The following is a 20,110-nucleotide window of genomic DNA, read 5'->3' on the forward strand; positions in this document are numbered from 1 at the left end:
GATGTGTCTGCTTATGCATTGTGCTCCTTGCATGACTGACCTTTGCTCTGTCACATGGTCCGTCCTTGGTGCGTTTTTACTTGTTTGGCTGGTTTGTATCTGCTTTGCTTCATTTCCAGAAATGCATGGTAAAACGCATGGTAAACATGTAAAAACGGATGCATTCACAGTGCGTTTAAAGGCGCATCCATTACAATCCAAGAACGCACCATGTGACACCATGGGTGTAAGATTAGACGAAGGCTAAGTGAATGATTGAGGGCAACACAAACCTAAATTCACGGATGAGCTGCACATGCTCAGTAAAGTGGTGAATGATCTGCAGTTCATGTTTATGTGATGCACAGTATTAATTCGAATTCTGTAACTGCACCTTCTAGAGAGAAGCACAAGTTGGAGAGGCAGGCATCATGTGAATATGTAGACCATTCAGAAGATCCTTTAAAACATGAAGGTAAGGCTTACCTGTATAATGAAGGTAAGGTTGTCTTTGTTTTGTCATTTGCCATGGGTCTGTGAAAACAAATACTGTATATACTCGTGTATAAGCCGAGTTTTGCAGCACAAGAAATGTGCTGAAAAACTCCACCTTGGCTTATATGCGAGTCTATAAAAAAATAAACGTACATATTTACCTTCCAGTGCTTGGAGCGATATATAGCCAGCCCCCTTTAGTATATAGCCAGCCCCTTTTAGTATATAGCCAGCCAGCCCAGTGTAGGATATAGCTGGCTGGCTATATACTACACTATGCTGGCTTTGTATATACTAAAGGGAGCTGGCTGGCTATATACTAAAGGGCGCTGGCTATATACTAAAGGGGGCTGGCTATATACTACCGGAGACTAGCTGGCTATATAATTAAGGGGGCTGTCTGGCTATATACTACAGGGGTCTGTCTGGTTATATACTACAGGGGGAAAGCTATCTATATACTACTGGGGGCTGGCTGGCTATATACTGCTGGGGGCTGGCTACATACTGGGAGGCTGTGACCAATGCATTTCCCACCATTGGCTTATATTAGAGTCAATAGGTTTTCCCAGTTTTTGTTGTTAAAATTAGGGGCCTCAGCTTATATTCGGGTATATAGCCTGCCAGCCCCCTGTAATACATAGCTAAATTTTAGTTTGTGTGGTGTTTACACTTGCACTTACAGGGCATTTGCGTTGTTTCTGTATTGCATTTGCATTTGCGTTGTGTTTACGCTTACGTGGCATATCCATTTGCGTTGTGATTCCCTAATGCTTAAGTGGCGTTTGTGTTTATTTCTCATTTATACTTTCTTGTCATTTGTGTTTACATCACATTTATTTTGCATTTACACTTTTACATGGTGTAACATTACACTTTTACATGGTGTTCGCGTTTATTCACGTTTGAACTTTAACACTTTATTCACTTTAAACACATTTACATGCCTCTGCGTCTATGTTGCCTTTGCATCGAGTTTCTGCTCACGTGGTGTTGCGTTTATGTCTCCTTTACACTTACGTTTACATGGCATTTGGGTTTGTCATGTTTGCTTGGCGCTTACGCTTACATTTATATGCCGTTTGCATTTATGTCTCATTTGTATCACATTTGGGTTTACATGAAGTTTGTGTCACATTAGTGTTTATTTCGAGTTTGTGTCGCATTTAAGTTGCATTTGAATTTTTCATGATGTTTGTGTCACGTTTTTAAGTTGCATTTGAATTTTGCTTGGTGTTTGCTTCAAGTTCACGATGTATTTATGTTGCATTTACGTTGTGCTTGAATTGCATTTGCATTCACATCTGTGTTGCATTTGAATTTACATGATGTCTATACATTTACATTGTGTTTAGACTGTGTTTGCGTTTAAATTGTGTTTATATTGCACTTTTATCACATTTGCATTTACATTTTGTTTGCATGGCTTTTACATTGTGCTTGCATTTAAATGACGTTTACATTGCATGTGTGTTTGCAATGTGTTTGTGCTTACACTGCGCTCACGAAGTGATCAGATAAGTGGCAGCACATTGGCTGAGTGGGTAGCAATTACAGCACTGGAGTCCTGGGTTCAAGTCCCAGGGTCAACATCTGCAAAGAGTTAGTAGGTTCTCTCAGTGTCTGCGTGGGTTACCTCCGGTAACTCCTGTTTCCTCCCACAGTCCAAAAAAAACATACTGGTAGGATGTTTAGATTGTGAGCCCCATGGGGACAGGGACCAATTGGCATGCTTTGTGCAGCGCTATGTGATCTTTAGATGCTTTATAAACAAAGAATTATTATTATTATTATTACAATGGTCAGATACTGGGATTGATATCTCCGCAACCTTTGGGGCTAGAAAGAAAATTCAAAGTGCCCCTCAATCTGTGTAGCGGCCCCTGTAGGATGATATCATAATCTCCATATGTGTGAGGTGGTCCTCTTTAATTTGCTGTGCACATATATATAGCAGCAATAAATGTACCACCAGGCTGAGATACATATAGCAGAGAGATAGATGTCACTTACTGGTTAAATCAGTCGGAGATGCTGCCTCCTTCCTCTGTTCTGGACATCCTAGTCTGTATCCTTGTTGGCTCCACACTGGTTAAAATTCTTCTCCATCAGGTAAAGCACCTCATTATGACTTCCACTGCAGGATTTGCCAGCCAGGTGTCTTTAGTTCCTTGCAGCACATCTCCATACCCATATCAAAGTTACTCACAGTATAGTGTCTCCTGAATAGCAAAAATGTCCCACACTGTGCTGCTAAATATCACTTACTACATATAACTGAACACAATGGGGCAGATTTATCAAGCTGTCTGAAAGTCAGAATATTTCTAGTTGCCCATGGCAACCAATCACAGCTCAGCTTTCATTTTACCAGTGCTCATGAATTTTTTAAAGCTGAGCTGTGATTGGTTGCCATGGGCAACTAGAAATATTCTGACTTTCAGACAGCTTGATAAATCTGCCCCAATGTCCCCTACATATACTAAATAATACACTGTAGAACACAGTATATCCCCTCAATATATAATAATATTTACTATATTCCATTATATAGTACCCATGCAGAAATATTTTTATAGTAGCTCAGTTTTTATGCTGTTCCAGCACCCCTCATATATTTAATAGTAGCACCCCTCATTTTTAATAGTAGTAAAGGGGTATTCCCACAAAGACACAATTCTTAAATATACTCAGGATAACAAAATAACACATTCTCTAATTTAATGTTATTAATAAAAATAGCATTTCAGAGATATAATTCCAATCTTTCTCTAGTAATTCTGGTGTTTATATTTTGGCTGTCCCTTGATACGACCATAAACTCCTGTCTATGGTGCCAGATACTAGTAGAATCTTCTGAAGGTAAATGAAATTGTAGCTAAACCCTGTAACATGATAATCTAAGGATTCTGTCAACACACAGCATCTCATAGCACTAGAGGGATCATGAAGTGTCTGCTTGTCTGCACAGATAGTGCCTGCCACACTGCAAATTTTTTTCACTGACCAGTCTAGTCCATAATTGGAGCAAAAACAGCAATAAAACTGAGTAAGGCTGGATTCACATTGCCGTTGCCCACCGTAGCACGGTGAGCGCTGCTCATCCCCGCCCCCTCTCCACAGCGATATATGGCGCATGGCGCTGTATGCCGTGCAAAGATAGGACATGTCCCGTACCGCTCCCATAGGGCGCCTTGCACCCATTGCGTCGATGGGGGACGTATATCGGCCCTATATACGCCGGCTGTATATACATCCCCCATGTGGCAGTGTGAATGTAGCCTAAAATTGCCAAGTAAGAGGTTAAAAATTATCTTTACTGTGTAAGCATCACTAGGGGATTAAAATTTGAGAACTTTCTTTCAAGGGCAAACCCCTTTAAGTGGTGGAGGGGGCCTGCACCTAGGTCAAGCCCCTGTAATTTTTAATAACATAGGCACTGTATGACACTATTATTCAAATAAATATTTATACCAGTAATTGTTGCATAGAGTTTCCAATTTCAGTTTTCATCTATTTTTGCAGTTGAAGTTAATGCACGTACTATTGAACGAGAGAACAAAAATCCAGTGACTCTGTACATCTTGAAGGATAAGGTACCTTGTGTTTTTACTTATAAAGTTAACGGGGTATTCGAGAATATGAACATTTGATACAAAAATCCATAATGCTTTAAATAAATGAATACATCAGAACTCAATGTCATTAATCACAAAACGGAGCTTTGCTTTTATGATTCACAGAATTTTATGGGCTTTCTAAAGTAGGCATAGTTATCTCCAAGATGGCCGCCATCTACAACTACAAGTCTCATGATCCCACAGTGCTCAGTAACAGCTCTTCCCTCTTATGCTCTGGTCCCAGTGATAATGTAACCATAGTAATGTAAGTAACTGCCATCACTGCACATTGCCTCACTGAGATGACATCTTACCACAACACTGGCCATACTGGATGCACTGCAAAAAACCAACTACAGCCAAACTGCTTGGTGATCACATGACCTGCCCAGGCAGGTGCAAGACATGTGATGTGGACATGTGACCAATGGCCATTTCTCAAAGTAACAGGACTGATTAAAGGGCCAGTAGCATTTTAAATCTTCATTACAGGGTATGTCCACAACATTTTTCTGCTAAGGAGAGCTTAATTATAAATGAAAACGAATTACCTATTAGCTTATAATTTAATGCCTCTATTGAATATGAATTTTGTTATTCCTGAAACCCTCATTTAAAGCTTCTATGTAAACTGTAAATCTGTTTAAACTATAAGTCTGTTCTGGACAGTAAAGTTAGCATGAGTAATAATAAATCCTATAATAGTTATAGTTACTTTGTAACACATATAATAAAAATGCTTCTTAGTCTTCCCCCATTCTTCCACTACAGCAGTGATGGCGAACCTTTTAGAGATCGAGTGCCCAAACTACAAACAAGATCCACTTATTTATCACAAAGTGCCAACACAGAAATTTAATTAGTGATTTATGCATCACAGCTTTCATTCATACCATCACCCTGAGGACATCAATAAAGCAGAAAATACAAGAAATTTGGATGATCATTGTAGCTTCCTTCCAGTATCCCCTAAACAGGAAGAATTGTCACGGCCGGAGCAGGAGCTACAATGATAAATCCAGATCTGTCCACACATTCCCACTCCTCCAGTAATCCCAGGTAGAGCTGTCACTTTAAAATAGCTCTGTGCACAGCAAGTCCTGGGCTGTCTGGGACTGCAAGAAGATACCTGGAGCCATCTCTGGTGATGGGCTGGGTGCCCACAGAGAGGGCTCCGAGTGCCGCCTCTGGCACCCGTGCCATGGGTTCGCCACCACTGCACTACAGTGATCAGCGTCTGAAAGCAGTTATAAAGTTTGTATGCAGAGTGGACAAATAAGGAGAGAAGGCTAAAGTTTCTAAGTACTTAACTGCTTACAAACCTAGTGAAAAGAAGCATTTTTCCTCCCTAAATGATATTAAAACAATTAATATAAGGAGGCGTGGCTAACCGCCAAGAGAGCAGGGCGCACTTTCTCAAAACACCTGTGGTAAGTAGAAAAGCCTTTGTCATCCAAGGAATAGTTAGCAATTGTAGTGCCGTAGAATTCCAGCAACAGCCATCCACCATCACAGCGACAGATTCCAAGCTGAAAGCCGCTTGTTTTCAACTAGATGCTGCTCCCGATAGCCCTCGGCCTATAGACCTGAGAAGCCCGGACCTAGATTTCTTACCCGCGGCTCTCCATGGCCATCCAACACACCCTAGATACACATCAGGAGAACTAGGATCCTCATCCTGAACCCATCACAGCGACAACGGTGACTGCACAATACTGCAGGTGGGTTCAGGGGTCATCTCAGCCAACCGCGGCCTACCTCCTTTGCCACGGCCCCTTAGGTCAGGTTGGACAGAGAAGGCTGAAACATCTGTTCTTTCTTGACTAAGCTGTGGGGGGAATACTTGAGAAAGACGATAACCCAACTAGAGAACATCCACACCACCAACACTTATCCTCTGCTCTTCGGCCCCAAAGCAGCCAGTAACTGTGAATAAGCCCCCTTTTTAAAGGGAGCATAAGCTGTTGCACCCTCACTGCCCTACCACGTGGGGTTAGTGCAACACAGGACAAGTTCTCCATATTCCCTCCTGGGCCACAGCTACACCTCCATCAGGGCACTGTGCCAGGGAACCCCTCCCATCCCATCCAGAATCCACTGGGATAAAACATATCTGAAACCTCCTGCATTAAGACCACGGTTTCAACTCCAGGAGGTCAGTGAGCTTAAGGGACCAAGACTCCTACTCAGGCAGCAGCAGATAGATGCGAGACAGCTACCTCTGCAGCCAGGTTGCCAATACTCATCCATCAGGTCGGCAGGCCCGGAAGTCCACTCCCACACAGCAATGGCCATCCATAAATGAAGAACCCCCTGTTCTCCCTGTCTGGATCACCAATATATGGAAACACCACCCTTACCTGTTTTAAGCTTTCCTTAAGTCTACACCCACTGCATTGGAGGGGGGCGGGGTGGGTTGTGAATGTTATTATCTTGACCACTTTAAACACCTTGATCAAAAGTGACGAAAAAGCCATAACATGGTTAAAGGCAACAATAAAGATTCTCTTTCCACTCCAAAGCACAAAAAGTCACAGACCTTCTTAGATAAGTATCTCTGGAAAAGATCTCCGGTTGGACAACAGAGCACATCCAAATATAAGAAGATGTAAGCCATGGCAGACCAATTTTCCTAAAAAATTAGATTCTTCTATCCAGATCTCGCAGAAATCAATGTAGAAGTTAATTGAAAACGCTCTTAAACCGGTGATAAAAGAACTTTACGACATGAGAAAAGATAGGAGACAGATAGGTACCAGCCTTGAGCAATTAGAAGAGAACCAAACGTCTCTACTCACCTTCAGGGCAGCCACTATATTATCAATGGACGCCTGTCAATCTCACCTCAACAGTTTGCTAAGCTACATGGAAGACCAAGATAGCAGGGGAAGACGTAACAATCTTAGAATCAAGGGGCTCCCTGAATCGGTACCCCCTGATGCACTACACAACACAGTCATCACGATATCCAAAACCATGTTAGAGGATGACATGCCTTCTTCAGTGGTGGTAGAAAGAGCCCACAGAGCACTTTGGCCTATGCCTGACGAAAACAAACCCTCTAAGGACAGCATATGTAGGCTACTTAATTCCACTCACAGAGACACCATTCTGCACAAGGCCAGAGTAGGCGCAGATCTACAGTTCGAAGGATCTCGCCTTTCAATTTTTCAATACATTTCTCCGGTAACATTGGACAAAAGAAGCCGCCTTCACCCAGTTACAGAAGCGCTCTAACAAAAGGATATACAATATAGATTGCCCTTTGGACTTTCCTTCCAACTGAATAGCGCAGTTAAGACAATCCGGAGACCGGAGGATCTGACACCATCTGCAATGATACAGGCCTGGACCCGAACAACATCCCAAATCACAGATGTTGCATTGTTGCCAACCCTACCAGAAGCTCCAGAATGGCAGATGTTCCATCCCGGGTCCAGCAGGAAGAGGCTGAACACCAATATGGACTGATAATATGAAGAAGACGGACCGTCCTTGTCGAGTGAATGACACAAATACTACCCTTAAAGTGTTATCAAGCTGATCGGGGGAATGTATGTTCCAAAATGCATATGTTAAGAAATACGGCAGATCTTGGACTTAAAACATGAACACAGGTTGACGCAGTCTCCAGAGATTTACTCTGAACTTACTGTATGCAGGGAGAAACTGAAACAACTTGTTAAACAGTATGCAGCTAAAGCATATCTTTACACACAACAGAAAAGGGGCACATTTGCTAAGGGCTTTGCACCAGTTTTCTGCATGTTCTTTTTAGTGCAAACTGCTTGCACAGGTATTTAAGAAGTGCCTGCACCACAAATGTATTGCACACGACCCTTTTGTGCCGCAGCTGCACTAGGCATCATGCAACACAAATTAGGGGGCGTTCCAGTGCTCAGTCAGACCGTGCACCAGATTTGACATGCAAGACCGTGTGGCCATTGCCGTCTATGGGGGACGTATGTTTGGCTGATATGTCCCCCATATGTTTGTGTAAATGCAACCTAAGGCTATATGCACACGAACGAACGGGGTAAGTATATACAGCCGTCACATATATGGCGTATATACGTCCCCCATACACGGCAAAGGGCTTACGAGCGGTATGGTGGAGCACACGTGTGGCACCTTACCGTTCCGTAGTCGGGAGAAAGATAGGCAAGCCCTATCTTTCCCCGTAATACTGCACCGCAGCCATTTATCGCTATGGAGGTGGGGGGCGGGGGTGAGCGGAGCTCATCCCCTCCTCCTCTGCCTGGCACTGATGTATGCCCGCCATACTGTAGCATACATCGTGTCAATGTAGATAACGAGTGAGCTGTAAAAGCGATACTTTTCCATTGTTATGTAATCCTGTCTTTCTCCATGTGATGTCAGTATTGCCCTGCTCTTTAGTTTTTGGAACCTTGGTAGAAACACCTTTTTTCCCTGCTTTAACGCTATGTTTGGTGACAGAGAGTATTTTAAAGTTTTCCCAAGGTGCACCATATTTTTTTTATTTTTTAGATGTTTTAGGGTTCTTTGCAGGAAAATTGCTGGCTAATGTAGTAAAGAATTTATCTTTGTGTACCAGGATTAATGCAGATAGAACATAACAAAGATGAATAAGGAGGGAAAAAAAGAGATTAAAAAAATAGTTTATTTAAGTGTATGCGAAAATATACAAATCTGATCTAAAAGTTAGTATTGATAATATTGATGAATATCTAAATACAATTAACTTTGCAAAGCTGGAGGATGTAGCTGGAGGGTCCTGATAGACCATAGAAGAATGGATCTAACCCTTTGCAAAAACTTTTGGAGGTGCTTCAACAGACCTATGGGGAGGGGAAGCTGCCAAAATTGATGAGTAAAGTTAAGAGTGGCTTTATTCCCAAATTAGGTACCGTAGGAGACTACTTTATCCTACGTCACCTTTCTTTGGATGCTACCATGGCCTATTAAAGGGTGGAGTGGCCTTTTCTCTGGAGGGTCCTGAAGAGGTTTGATTTTGGTTCCCAATTTATAAGGTGGGTTAGAGCTGTGGTCCACCACCTTTTTGTATCTGGGGACCGGCTCCACCCAAACCCCGTTACCATGGTCCAGGCATAAAGAGAAGAAGATGGAGCTGTAAGAGGAAGAAGCCAAGTAAAGAGTTTTTTTTTAAGTAGAAGCTCTCTGGCCGCCTTCCGACAGTAGGAGACTGCTGGGTTAGAGTATTATATTCAGATCCACAAGCTAGGGTTAATATTACCCCTTAGTGACCACCCAAAATGCTTTCTAGGTCGGTCACTAAGTGGCCTTGGGCTAGGCTGACGGGTTTTTCCATTGGCCTAACCCAAGTTGTGCAGGGAAGAACAGTGACCCAGCTGTCTGGATCGGAATGAATTACGATATGAACTGTTTAACCCCTTAGATCCTGTGGTCAATGGTGTGTCTGCGTGATCTACTTACCCGGTGAGGAAGGGGGGTCCCTCCCTCTCCTACCTGAACCACGCGGTGGCACTGTCTACTTTGCCGGACAGCCAGAAACCTAATGAAGGTTTGTAGAAGTCCTAACAGCAGACACCCCAGTGTAACACCCGTGATTGGAGTGATCTCTGATCACAGGTGTTTAACCATTTAAATGCTACGCTCAGCGTGACCGTGGCATTTAGCTTGCCTGTCAGCGGGTCTCTTTCCCACATCATACCACGGGTATCTTCTTCGCCCCATGATCATCAGCTGTGCAAAGGCTGACACAGCTAATGATTGCTTCTTCAGATTATTGCTTGCTCATGTCCCATGTGGAAGTAGTAAAAAAAGGGAAAAAAATGTTGAAATGTTGGTAAATAAAAATAAACTTAAATTAAATTAATAAAAATAAGCCCCATAAATATAAAGAAACAAATAATGCAAAAAAAGTTTAAATCATAACACTAACCCCACATATATAGCCAGCTTGATGAACACCATTAAAAAAACTGTTAAGAACTCACCAAAAATTATAGATTATAATTTAACCTCTATTGATGTGGAGAGCTTGTACACGCGTATCCCGCATGAACAAGCCATTGATGCCATAAGGAAGGTCCAGGTTTGTGCAGAAAAAGAAGAGATTTACATCCAGTTGATATCTGATTCGTTACGGTTTATTCTTACACATAATGCCTTTAGGCTATGGTTTAGGCAAAAAAATGGTACGGCGATGGGTACACCGGTCGCGTGTACCCTGGGCAATCTGTATCTAGCCGTACTGGAGGCAGAAATTGTATATTCCTCTTCCAATCCATGAATTTGTCTGATAAAAGGTTATTTTCGCTTTATAGATGATATGTTTACAGTATTGTGTTGTCTGGAACTGAACTTGAATTCAATTCAATTTGTCATCTATTTAAATGAGAATAATGGAATGAACATGAGATTTACTTCCAAGTTCGGAGGGAAAGAACTGGAATTTTTAGATGTATTAGTAAAAGAAAGAGACTGGACTGTTGTCACAGAGGGTTTTAGGAATCCATCAGCCACTAATGCCCTGTTACATTATAATAGTTTCCACCCCCATCGTGTGAAGGAGGCAGTGCCATATGGGCAATTCGTCCATTTATGGAGGATCAACAATTCAGAGGAGGACTACAGGAATCAAGCTGGGGAGCTATCTGTCAGGCTTAAACAGAGAGGTTACCCCTTAGCCATCATAGAAAGCTCTTCATAAAGAGTAGCAGGTCTATCACAAACAGAGTTATTATCAAGAAATAAGAGAAGGAGGAAGAAAAATAGCAGATTTGTATTCTCTTTTAAGAACAGTCCGTACGCACAAGCTATACGTACAGCTATATTCAAGAATTGGAAAATCTTGGAGAATGATAGCAATTTAAAGGATCTAGTTGTGGAGAAACCCATCATAGCATTGAGAAGGAATTGTACATTAAAGGACTGTTTAGTTAGAAGCAGTTTCATAAAGAGCAGCGATAACTGGTTGAGAAGTAGCATTCCAAAAGGTAAATTTCGTTGTGGACATTGCTCCTTTTGTGTGTCCAATTTATCTTGTAGGAATCTGAGGTGATCAATGATTTCATAAACTGCCAAACAAAATTTGTGATATATGTTATCCCGTGCACATGTGGCCGGTTTTACGTCAGAAAGACGATACATTCCTTATATGTTCGCTTAAGGAAACATTGTAACTCCCTGAGAACGGGTATCGGTTCACCTAGGCTAATTCAACACATGTGAGAGGCCCATGATGGGGACCCGAGTTATATGAAATTTGTAGGAACAGAGATAGTAAAACTCCCAAACTCAGGGGGTGATTGTAGTAAAGAATTATTGAAATTTTAATCTAAATGGATATTGAGAACAGACGCTCTGGGTCCAGCTGGATTAAATGATAGGATTGAATTTAGTGCGTTCTTGTATTCACGTTTTTATATATACATTTTTTCTCTCCTTGTTACATTGTTTTTAGGTGTTGGGGTTGATTTTAACATTGCACATTATGCAAATTATGCATTCCATATCGACAGTGATATTTTATAGGTTGCTATGGCCTGTAAACTTTAGCTGTAAACTTTACATGTAAACATTGTCTGAGCTGCGGCCAGATTTTGGCACTCCCTGCGCTTTCAAGGATCTGGTCAATGAATAGATTCTGCACCTGTTTAGCCCATGTCGTGAAACAGGAGGAAGTGGATGGTATTTACTTCCCCTCTGTCAGTAGGCTCACTGAACCGGAAGAAGCGCAGGCAGCCCAAAACGGTCCGTTGTTCATTGGTGTCAAGACTAACAGTCCAATTTTCTGCAAGTGATTTGGGGTTGTAACAACCTGGATTCATTTTGGAGGAAATGAAAAATGAAATAATAACAATGACAAATATCCAAATTGTATTAGTGCCATCTTAATTTATTTTGGGAAATCTGAAGCATGTAAAGTGGTCCATAGGTCTATAAAGAAAAAACTGTTTTTGGCCACATTTATGGTAGTTAAGAATTGAATGTCACCTAGAGACGCCGACTATTGTAGAGTGGAATCATGTTTCTGAGCCCTATATGCAGTTCTTTTCCTCTGCGTGGCTTGGTATTTCATCTTTGAGGCCGTATAAAAACGGAAGTGTACTGCATCTTTCCAAATCTTTTGCTGGATTTACCACAGATTGGCTTCTATCAAGGTGTAAAATCATCTCAAAGATGATCAAGAGAAATGAGAGAACCTCAGGACTAAATTTTAATAATACCTGTGTCCAAGCTAAATATTGTTTTTCTTTGTTAATATTTTTGCAAAAATGACAAAATTTCACATTTTCATTATTGCACTTTGAATATAGATTTATGGAAAGTAGGCATAAAAACTATCTTTATTTTAGTCAGGGGCGTAACTAGGCGACTTCTAAGACCCTTTTCCCACTTAAAAATATACATATTACACTCATATATATACACATCACATCTACACACATATACAGCATTTATACATCATACTGTATATATATGTTATATGTCTTTTTTTTAACCAGATAACTTTTATTGAACCAGCCAGTACAATATATAGCGTATCTAAGTAAACTCTTCCACCACCGGGATTCCCCACCGTTGCATTGTGTGCGCACTGGAAGAAAGCAACGACAGTAGAGCTGCCCTTGCCGAGTTGATCGTGGTGCCAGAGTAATCCCTAAAACTAGAAATGAGGTCCATAATTACCCGGAGTGTTCGGTGCACCCTAGAAACAAACAGTAAGAGGTTCCCAGCATACAGCGCTATCCATTCCTCAAACCCCCCCCCCCCCCGTACCAGTAAACACTGATGCCCTTGTTGCCTAATCATGCAAACCAACGGTTCTATAGCCAGTGCAAACAGCAATGGCGATAAGGGGCAGCACTGTCTTGTCCCTCTAAACTGAATCTATGTTATATATCTTTAGTGTCAGGTCGGATGATGGGGATGGGGCCCCCTTACACTGCAGGCTCCATAAGGATGCTATGGCTGTTACTTCTGTAGTTACGCCCCTGATTTTAGCAGTAAAATGTAAAAATTGTAAGGCTTTTAAAGACTTTCAGGATGCACTGTATAACCCCATATGTGTAAGCCATATGTTCGTCATGTGTCCTGTACTAATTTGGATTTTATTGTCCAGGAATTAACAGAAGTGGAGGAAGACTCCCCCACAGAATCGAGGACTACATCGGATACTTCAGGGTCCCCTAGTTATACAAGCAATAAATCTTCTGGCTCTGCTACTCACTGTGGCCACAGGTACCATCACTCCCCAGTGAGGGCACCACCTGTCAGCAAAGAACATGGATCTCCACCAAAATCTACCGGACCTCGAAGTACTGCACGCTCATTGCGAGCAGGTGGCGTGCATGTTATCTGTGAACAAGACGAAGAATGTACGGTGCAGAGTAACACCTGAGATGCACAAGGATTTGGGAAGAACTGTAATAACCTCACAATCACCTGGACATAGTGGCACATGTAGGAGATTAGGGCACTGCCTAGTAAAAAGAAGTGTTTTCAGTGTAGATGTATAGAATAAAGTGAAATGAACAATGCTGTGAATAATGATTATCATGTGTATTGAAACTGTATTTACATCCCACATGCACTCCAATAGTAGCCATACAAAGTGATAAGATCCCTCAAAATGAGAACACCTATGCGAAGCATAACATCCTTCACACATTTACACACGAAGAGCTTAAGCTTATATTAATATATAATAAAATATTCTGTTACTTTTTTATATGCTTTGGAAGATGTAAAGAATAGCATGGTACACATAGGACTGAATTATTGCAGAAAGTCCAAAACATTCTAAGATGTTCTATGACGGTACATATAAGGTCAACCAGCCAAAACCCATTGGCAGTGCATCTTAGCTGGTGTGGCTGATGCAGGGCCGGCTCCAGGTTTTCGTGGGCCCCTGGGCGACAGAGCCTTAGAGGGCCCCCCCTCCCCTGCGGACACACTGACCCCCTCACCCCCCTGCAGACACACTGAACCCCCTCTCCCCCTGTGGACACACTGAACCCCCCCTGCGGACACACTGAACCCCCCCTCCCCCTGCGGACACAGTGACCCCCACCTCCGGACACACTGAACCCCCCCCTGCCGACACAATGACCCCCCTGCTGACACAATGACCCCCTCTCCCTGATGACACACTGACCCCCTCCCTCCCCCCTCTCCCTGCATGAGTGAAAAAAGAATTTACCTTTCCTGGTTCCCCCGGAGCAGCTCCTGCAGCTGTCTTCGGCCTGGGCCTCCCGTACGCGCCGGCTCTGAAGCCGGCACACGTGATCCGATGACGTCATCATGTGCGCCAGCTTCAGAGCCGTCCCGTTGCATACCCTGCGGAGTGCTGCATCGTGGGAACCGGGACAGGTGAGTTTTAGATTCTGCCTCTATGCTGTGCTCCCGACCAGCGCAGCATAGAGGCAGAAACGTGATCGATCCGGATAGTGATCAATTGTACCAGTGTCTTATAGCAACACTGGTACAATTGATCCGGGGGCCCCGGCACTTGCCCGGGTTGGCCGGGTGCTGGCACTGGGCCTGGGCTGATGGCAAAGTTCAACCTTTGACTGTAACCTCTATAGGAAGTGCTATGGTTCTGCTATGTTATTGGGGTAACATGGCTGTTACTACTACTGGATCCCCTGTGGTTGGGAACATTTAGGCATTTTTTCTGGCCACATTATAGAGCATGCCACTTCTGGTTCAAAAAACTTCAGCCAATTTCTTCAACAAAAACTCACTTAAAGGGGTTTGTATCATTCATTATATCTATCTAGTTCTTCTGATCCATTCTGGAAATTCTACCATCAAAATCAAGCATGGTACACCACGGACACTTACTCATAGATCCAGACACTGTGACTGTAGTAACCCTCATATATTTGTTATCTGTGGCTTTCCTTTCTTTTAAAATTATGCTAATGGGCCTGGATGACTCTGTTTTTTTTTTCTAGAGCCCCTCAATGGTGTAGCTTTTGAGAGAAAAGAACATGTTTTGCTCATTTTTAGAGCCTCTGACGCTGCAGCACTGAGGGGCTCTGGTAACATTCCAGACCCCTTCAGGCTCATGAGTATAATTTCAAAAGTTCATTTTAGAAGGAATGAGGACATGGATAACAAATATAAGAAGATTACCACAGTCATGGTGCCTGGATTTATGAGTATGAGTGGTTTATCATGCTTGATTTTGATTGTAGATTTCCTTTAAAGGGGGTTTCCCATAAAAGAAAATTCTCATATTTCAATCCCCTAGTGATGTTAAGATAATTTTTAAGCCTTTACTTCACAATTTTACTCAGTTTTATTGCTATTTTATCTCCTATTATTCAGTGATGGTCATTGTAAGATTCCAGAGTGTGGGCAGGGACTCTCTAAGCAGACACACTGGGGCACATTTACTAAGAATGTGGGGAAACTGCACTAAAAGTGCTCTGCCCGAGAATAATGCAGGGTGCAACAGATCCATTAAGAATGTGCACCATAAATCATGAATCTGTCGCTTCCCTGCGCTGGCCCGACAGAGTTCACAACTTTTTTGTGGTGCACCTTTAACATGTGTGCGATAGACTTTACATGTTAAAACTGGCACATGGTCTCCTCTGGCTGCTGCTGGCAGGAAGTCAGTGTGTGTGTATCAGTGAGTGAGCTCCGCCCTGGACTGCAGGGCGCAGGGCTATAGTGCAGGGAGCAGAGAAAGAGAAACTCAGCACCACAGCCTCACACAGAAATCCAAGATGACGTCCCTGACCCTATGTCAGAAGTTGCAGGGGTGTAACTAGGAGTGCAGATTTCTGCATGGGGCCCCCTTCCCCTTTAAAAGATACATGCAAATTTGTACAGACATATATACACACACATATAAAGTTTTACACTCATACATTCACTTTTCTATAATTGCACCCACATACATACATGTATACACATATACGCACACATTTATGTACTCATACATACATTTATACACTAATATATTGAGTATATACAAACTCATACAGTATATATATATATATATATATACACATATATATATATACATATATATATATACACTTATACATACAGTATAAACACACCATATACACACATACTGCGTTTACATACAGTAAATACAGCATTTAAACATAACACACTTATAGCAAATGCATATATTCACATACATACAGTATATATAATATATGCGCACATGTATACAGTATATACAGCAAATACATATATACAGTATATGCAGCATATACACACATACAGTATATACATGATATATACACATACATACAGTATATGCAGCATATACACAGTATATGTAGCATATACAGACAGTATATGCAGCATATACACACATATATACAGCATATACATACACATGCGCACCATATACAAAAACACACATACAGCATTATATATACACACACATATATATATGCATATATATACACACATATAAATGTATATATATATTCACACACATAAGTATATATACACACACACACAAATATATATATATAAATATAAATATATATGTGTGTGTGTGTGTACACGAAAACATGTAAATAATAGTACTTGCTTTTTTGATGTCCAGTGTGGAGGCTGTGTGAGTCAGCATGCGGGTTTTCCGGGGAGCCATCAGGCGGGTGGTAAGTTTGGTGGCCGGGTGGTAAGATTGGTGGGCTGGCGGGGCCGCTGGGTGGTAAGTTCAGTGGACAGGTAGGCCTGGAGTGCCATGCACTGTGTCAGTCACTGGGTAGGTGGGCCATCGCCTGTGTCGGCTGGCGGATGGGGAGCCTATGACCTCAGCAAGGACACAGAGGGAGGGGCCTTAACCTCACGGTCCCCGTAGCAACCGCTTTGGCTAGTTGCACCGCTGTGTCTAGGGTCAACTGAAATTGTGTACACCAGGACTGATAGAGACAAGTTGGAATTGTATCTATAAAATGCTGTATTTTTGTTAATAGCAGTGAATTAGAGAATTTGTTATTGTGTACATTTAAGAAATTTGTCTTTGTGGGAATACCCCTTTAAGGGAATCTGCTATCCTATTAGTCAATCATGTACTCCAATTACTTCTATGGGACTTTTGGATTGTCTTACAACACAGCCAAAATCTGGAAGTCTCCGTGCTACAGAGCAGATCAAGAAACCTTGCACCCTTCAGCCTCTCCTGTGTGTCTTCAGCATTAGGGTCAGATTTTGCTACTGTTAATTAAGCAAAGTCAGGAGTGGATTCAAAATGAATGGGAAATATAATGGAAGGACTTGCACATCTCAATCCTGAAGAATACATTCCTCACTTTGAATCACAAACCTGCAGAGAACTCTTCAAAAAAAAAAAAAAAAAGAAGATGAATTTGCCATTTTCTATGAAAAGTTCCAGTATAATGTTATTAGAAGTATAACAATATCTATATATATGTTATTAGAAATATAACATTATATATATATATATTTTTTTTTTCTTTACAACATTTTGACTTCTCTGTCAAAGTAACTTTAATTTATATACATAGAATCTTATAAACATACCATCTTAAGGCACAAAATTAAGAACCTTTCACAATGATCTGAGAAAATCTTTCACATAAAAGGGACCTGAGCTGATAAAGGCGTCTGTTCAGTTCATTATAAAGCATGGCATGTATAAAACATGTTCTACGCCCATGACTTGGAGCAGCACATTAAATGCACAACCCAAACGCCCATGAGCGTGAAAACGTATTAAAGGAACAGCGCCTTTAATCCCCTTCATAGTACTCTGTGAGATGTATAGCCATCCCTATTAGCTCACTGCATTCCTAAGTGCAAGATAGATGTTGGGAAAGGTTTTGCTACGTGTGATGGAAGCCAATCCCAGCCAAATAAAGAGGATTTAATGAAACAGAGTCAATCCTATTAGTTCCGGCTGTGTATCTTGGAGGACGATGGTGGTAGATGAACACAGTGCACACTAGAGGCAACGTCCTGTGTACTGGACAGGAGAATATTATGTAGTTTTTAATGAACTCACTGAAGTATGGAGGTGACTGCAACATCCACCTTGCTTGTTCATGCATCACTTCACAGAATTGACTCTTCTTGTGGATGAGTGTAGCAGACTCCATTGTCTGGCTATGAGGCGTAAATTATCAGTGGTCCATAATTAGCACATGTTCTCATTAGTAACCATGAAATAGCAAGTTTAATGAATTGTATGTATCTATAGAGATGAAACACAAGACGTTCCATATTTCATCGTAGGGTGCAGTCACTCAATGCGTTCTTGGTGCGTTTTCTTAATTTCTGGAAGTGTAAGCAGCTGTGAAGATGTTAATACAGCTGCTTATACACCCAGAAATGAAGAAAAATGGATTACCAAACTAGTTGAATGCATGGTAAACATGCAAAAACTCATATGTTTTTAGTGCATGTAAAAACACACCAAAAACGCACCATGTGACCGCACCCTTCAAAGATAGTTATAGGAAATTCCGCAAAGTAGTAGGAAACGGATTGTGGATTCTGGCCCTGATTGGAACATACACCAGAGACAGCCTTCTGGCTCATCATCATAATTTAAAAAAATGATTTTATAAGGAAGGAGGCCATGGATAACACATATAATTACCACAGTCACAGTGCCTGGATCTATTAGTAGGTCTCCCTGGTTTGTCAAGATGGATTTTTATGGTAGACTTACTTAAAGCTCCATTTCATTTTTTTCACTTTTTTGCATATTTTCAACAAGGCTAGTTTCACACTACCATTCAATCTCCATTCCTTACCTCCTTTAAAAATAGTAAGGAATGGAGGTTTAACATATCAATTAAAAATCCCATTGACATCAGTGTAAATTGTATGTCTTCCGTCTTTTCCATTTAAGCAGGTATCCATTATCCATGCATTTTTTTGGATGGAAAAAATTATGGAGGCTGCAGTACATTTCCACCATTTGAAAAAACTCATGAATAATGGATACCAGCAAAATAGACCTTTACAAGAGGGGGGCTAACTAGCCCTAAGGCACCATAACCAGGGAATAAAACTTAACCTTTATTCAAATTAGTTTAAATGTACAGTGAACATAAATTTAAAGCTAAAAACACAGAGTTGCTTCAATGCCAAGTGTTTGAGTGTCCCAGTGCTGGTTCCCGGATTACCAGACTGGGTATTAAATGTGGCTAAGTGGCTAAGCCCGTTACCCCTGATGAAGCCGTATAATCGGCGAAACATGTTGGAGGGCTTGAGCAGCAAGTTTTAATTGCAGACTACTTCATGCCAGTGTAGAATTGGATATTGAATAATATAGGAGGCAGCATAGGAATAGTGGAGTATTGTGTGGTGTGAATGCTGCTTACCAGGTGTATGAGACAATTGGGTCATAGGACTGGATCAGGGCAATAGGGGTATCAGCGTTTACCAGCTTTACCATCTACACAGTGGTACAACACTGATCCACCTCTTCTTGTTCCCTACATAGGGACACAGTGCAGTAAGAGGAATACCTATCTAATAATTTATTTGGACAATATGACGGATAAACCCCACTGACCTTACCAGGGAGTGCGAACTGCACTCTCCTGGACTCATTTACCCAAACAGTCTAAAGATACATATACCCTATCATAAATAGTCTCACCTGAGACATAAAATTCACACCCACCACCGAAATCTGCCCCACTGACGCATTTGTGACAAATTTAATATCCAGTCTGGTAATCCGGGAACCAGCACTGGGACACTCAAACACTTGGCATTGAAGCAACTCTGTGTTTTTAGCTTTAAATTTATGTTCACTGTACATTTAAACTAATTTGAATAAAGGTTAAATTTTATTCCCTGGTTATGGTGCCTTAGGGCTAGTTAGCCCCCTCTTGTAAAGCTTAGAAATAGCCTACCAAGTGGAAATTTCCCATTTCCCCCTTTTGGATCCCAGCAAAATAGACCATAACGGATGACAAAAAACTTACATTGATGTCAATAAGATTTTTAGCTGATACATTAAACCTCGATTAAACCTACGTTCTTTACCACTTTTTAACGGAGGTAAGGAACAGAGGTTTGAATGGTAGTGT

General features: G+C 41.6%; 1 protein-coding gene across 1 annotated transcript in view; it reads left to right on the forward strand.

The window, feature by feature from the left end:
- Positions 1–13,602, forward strand: part of HEPACAM (hepatic and glial cell adhesion molecule) — a 47,726-nt gene extending 34,124 nt beyond the window's left edge. Inside the window, exons 5-7 of the mRNA XM_072156609.1 lie at positions 381–454; positions 4,000–4,070; positions 13,186–13,602. Coding sequence (XP_072012710.1) covers positions 381–454; positions 4,000–4,070; positions 13,186–13,464 — 424 coding nt within the window. The 3' untranslated portion in view covers positions 13,465–13,602. The remainder of the gene's footprint in view (positions 1–380; positions 455–3,999; positions 4,071–13,185) is intronic.
- Positions 13,603–20,110: the final 6,508 nt, after the last annotated feature.

This window comes from Engystomops pustulosus, chromosome 6, assembly GCF_040894005.1.
Source record: "Engystomops pustulosus chromosome 6, aEngPut4.maternal, whole genome shotgun sequence".
In the NCBI taxonomy this organism is placed as follows: Eukaryota; Metazoa; Chordata; class Amphibia; order Anura; family Leptodactylidae; genus Engystomops; species Engystomops pustulosus.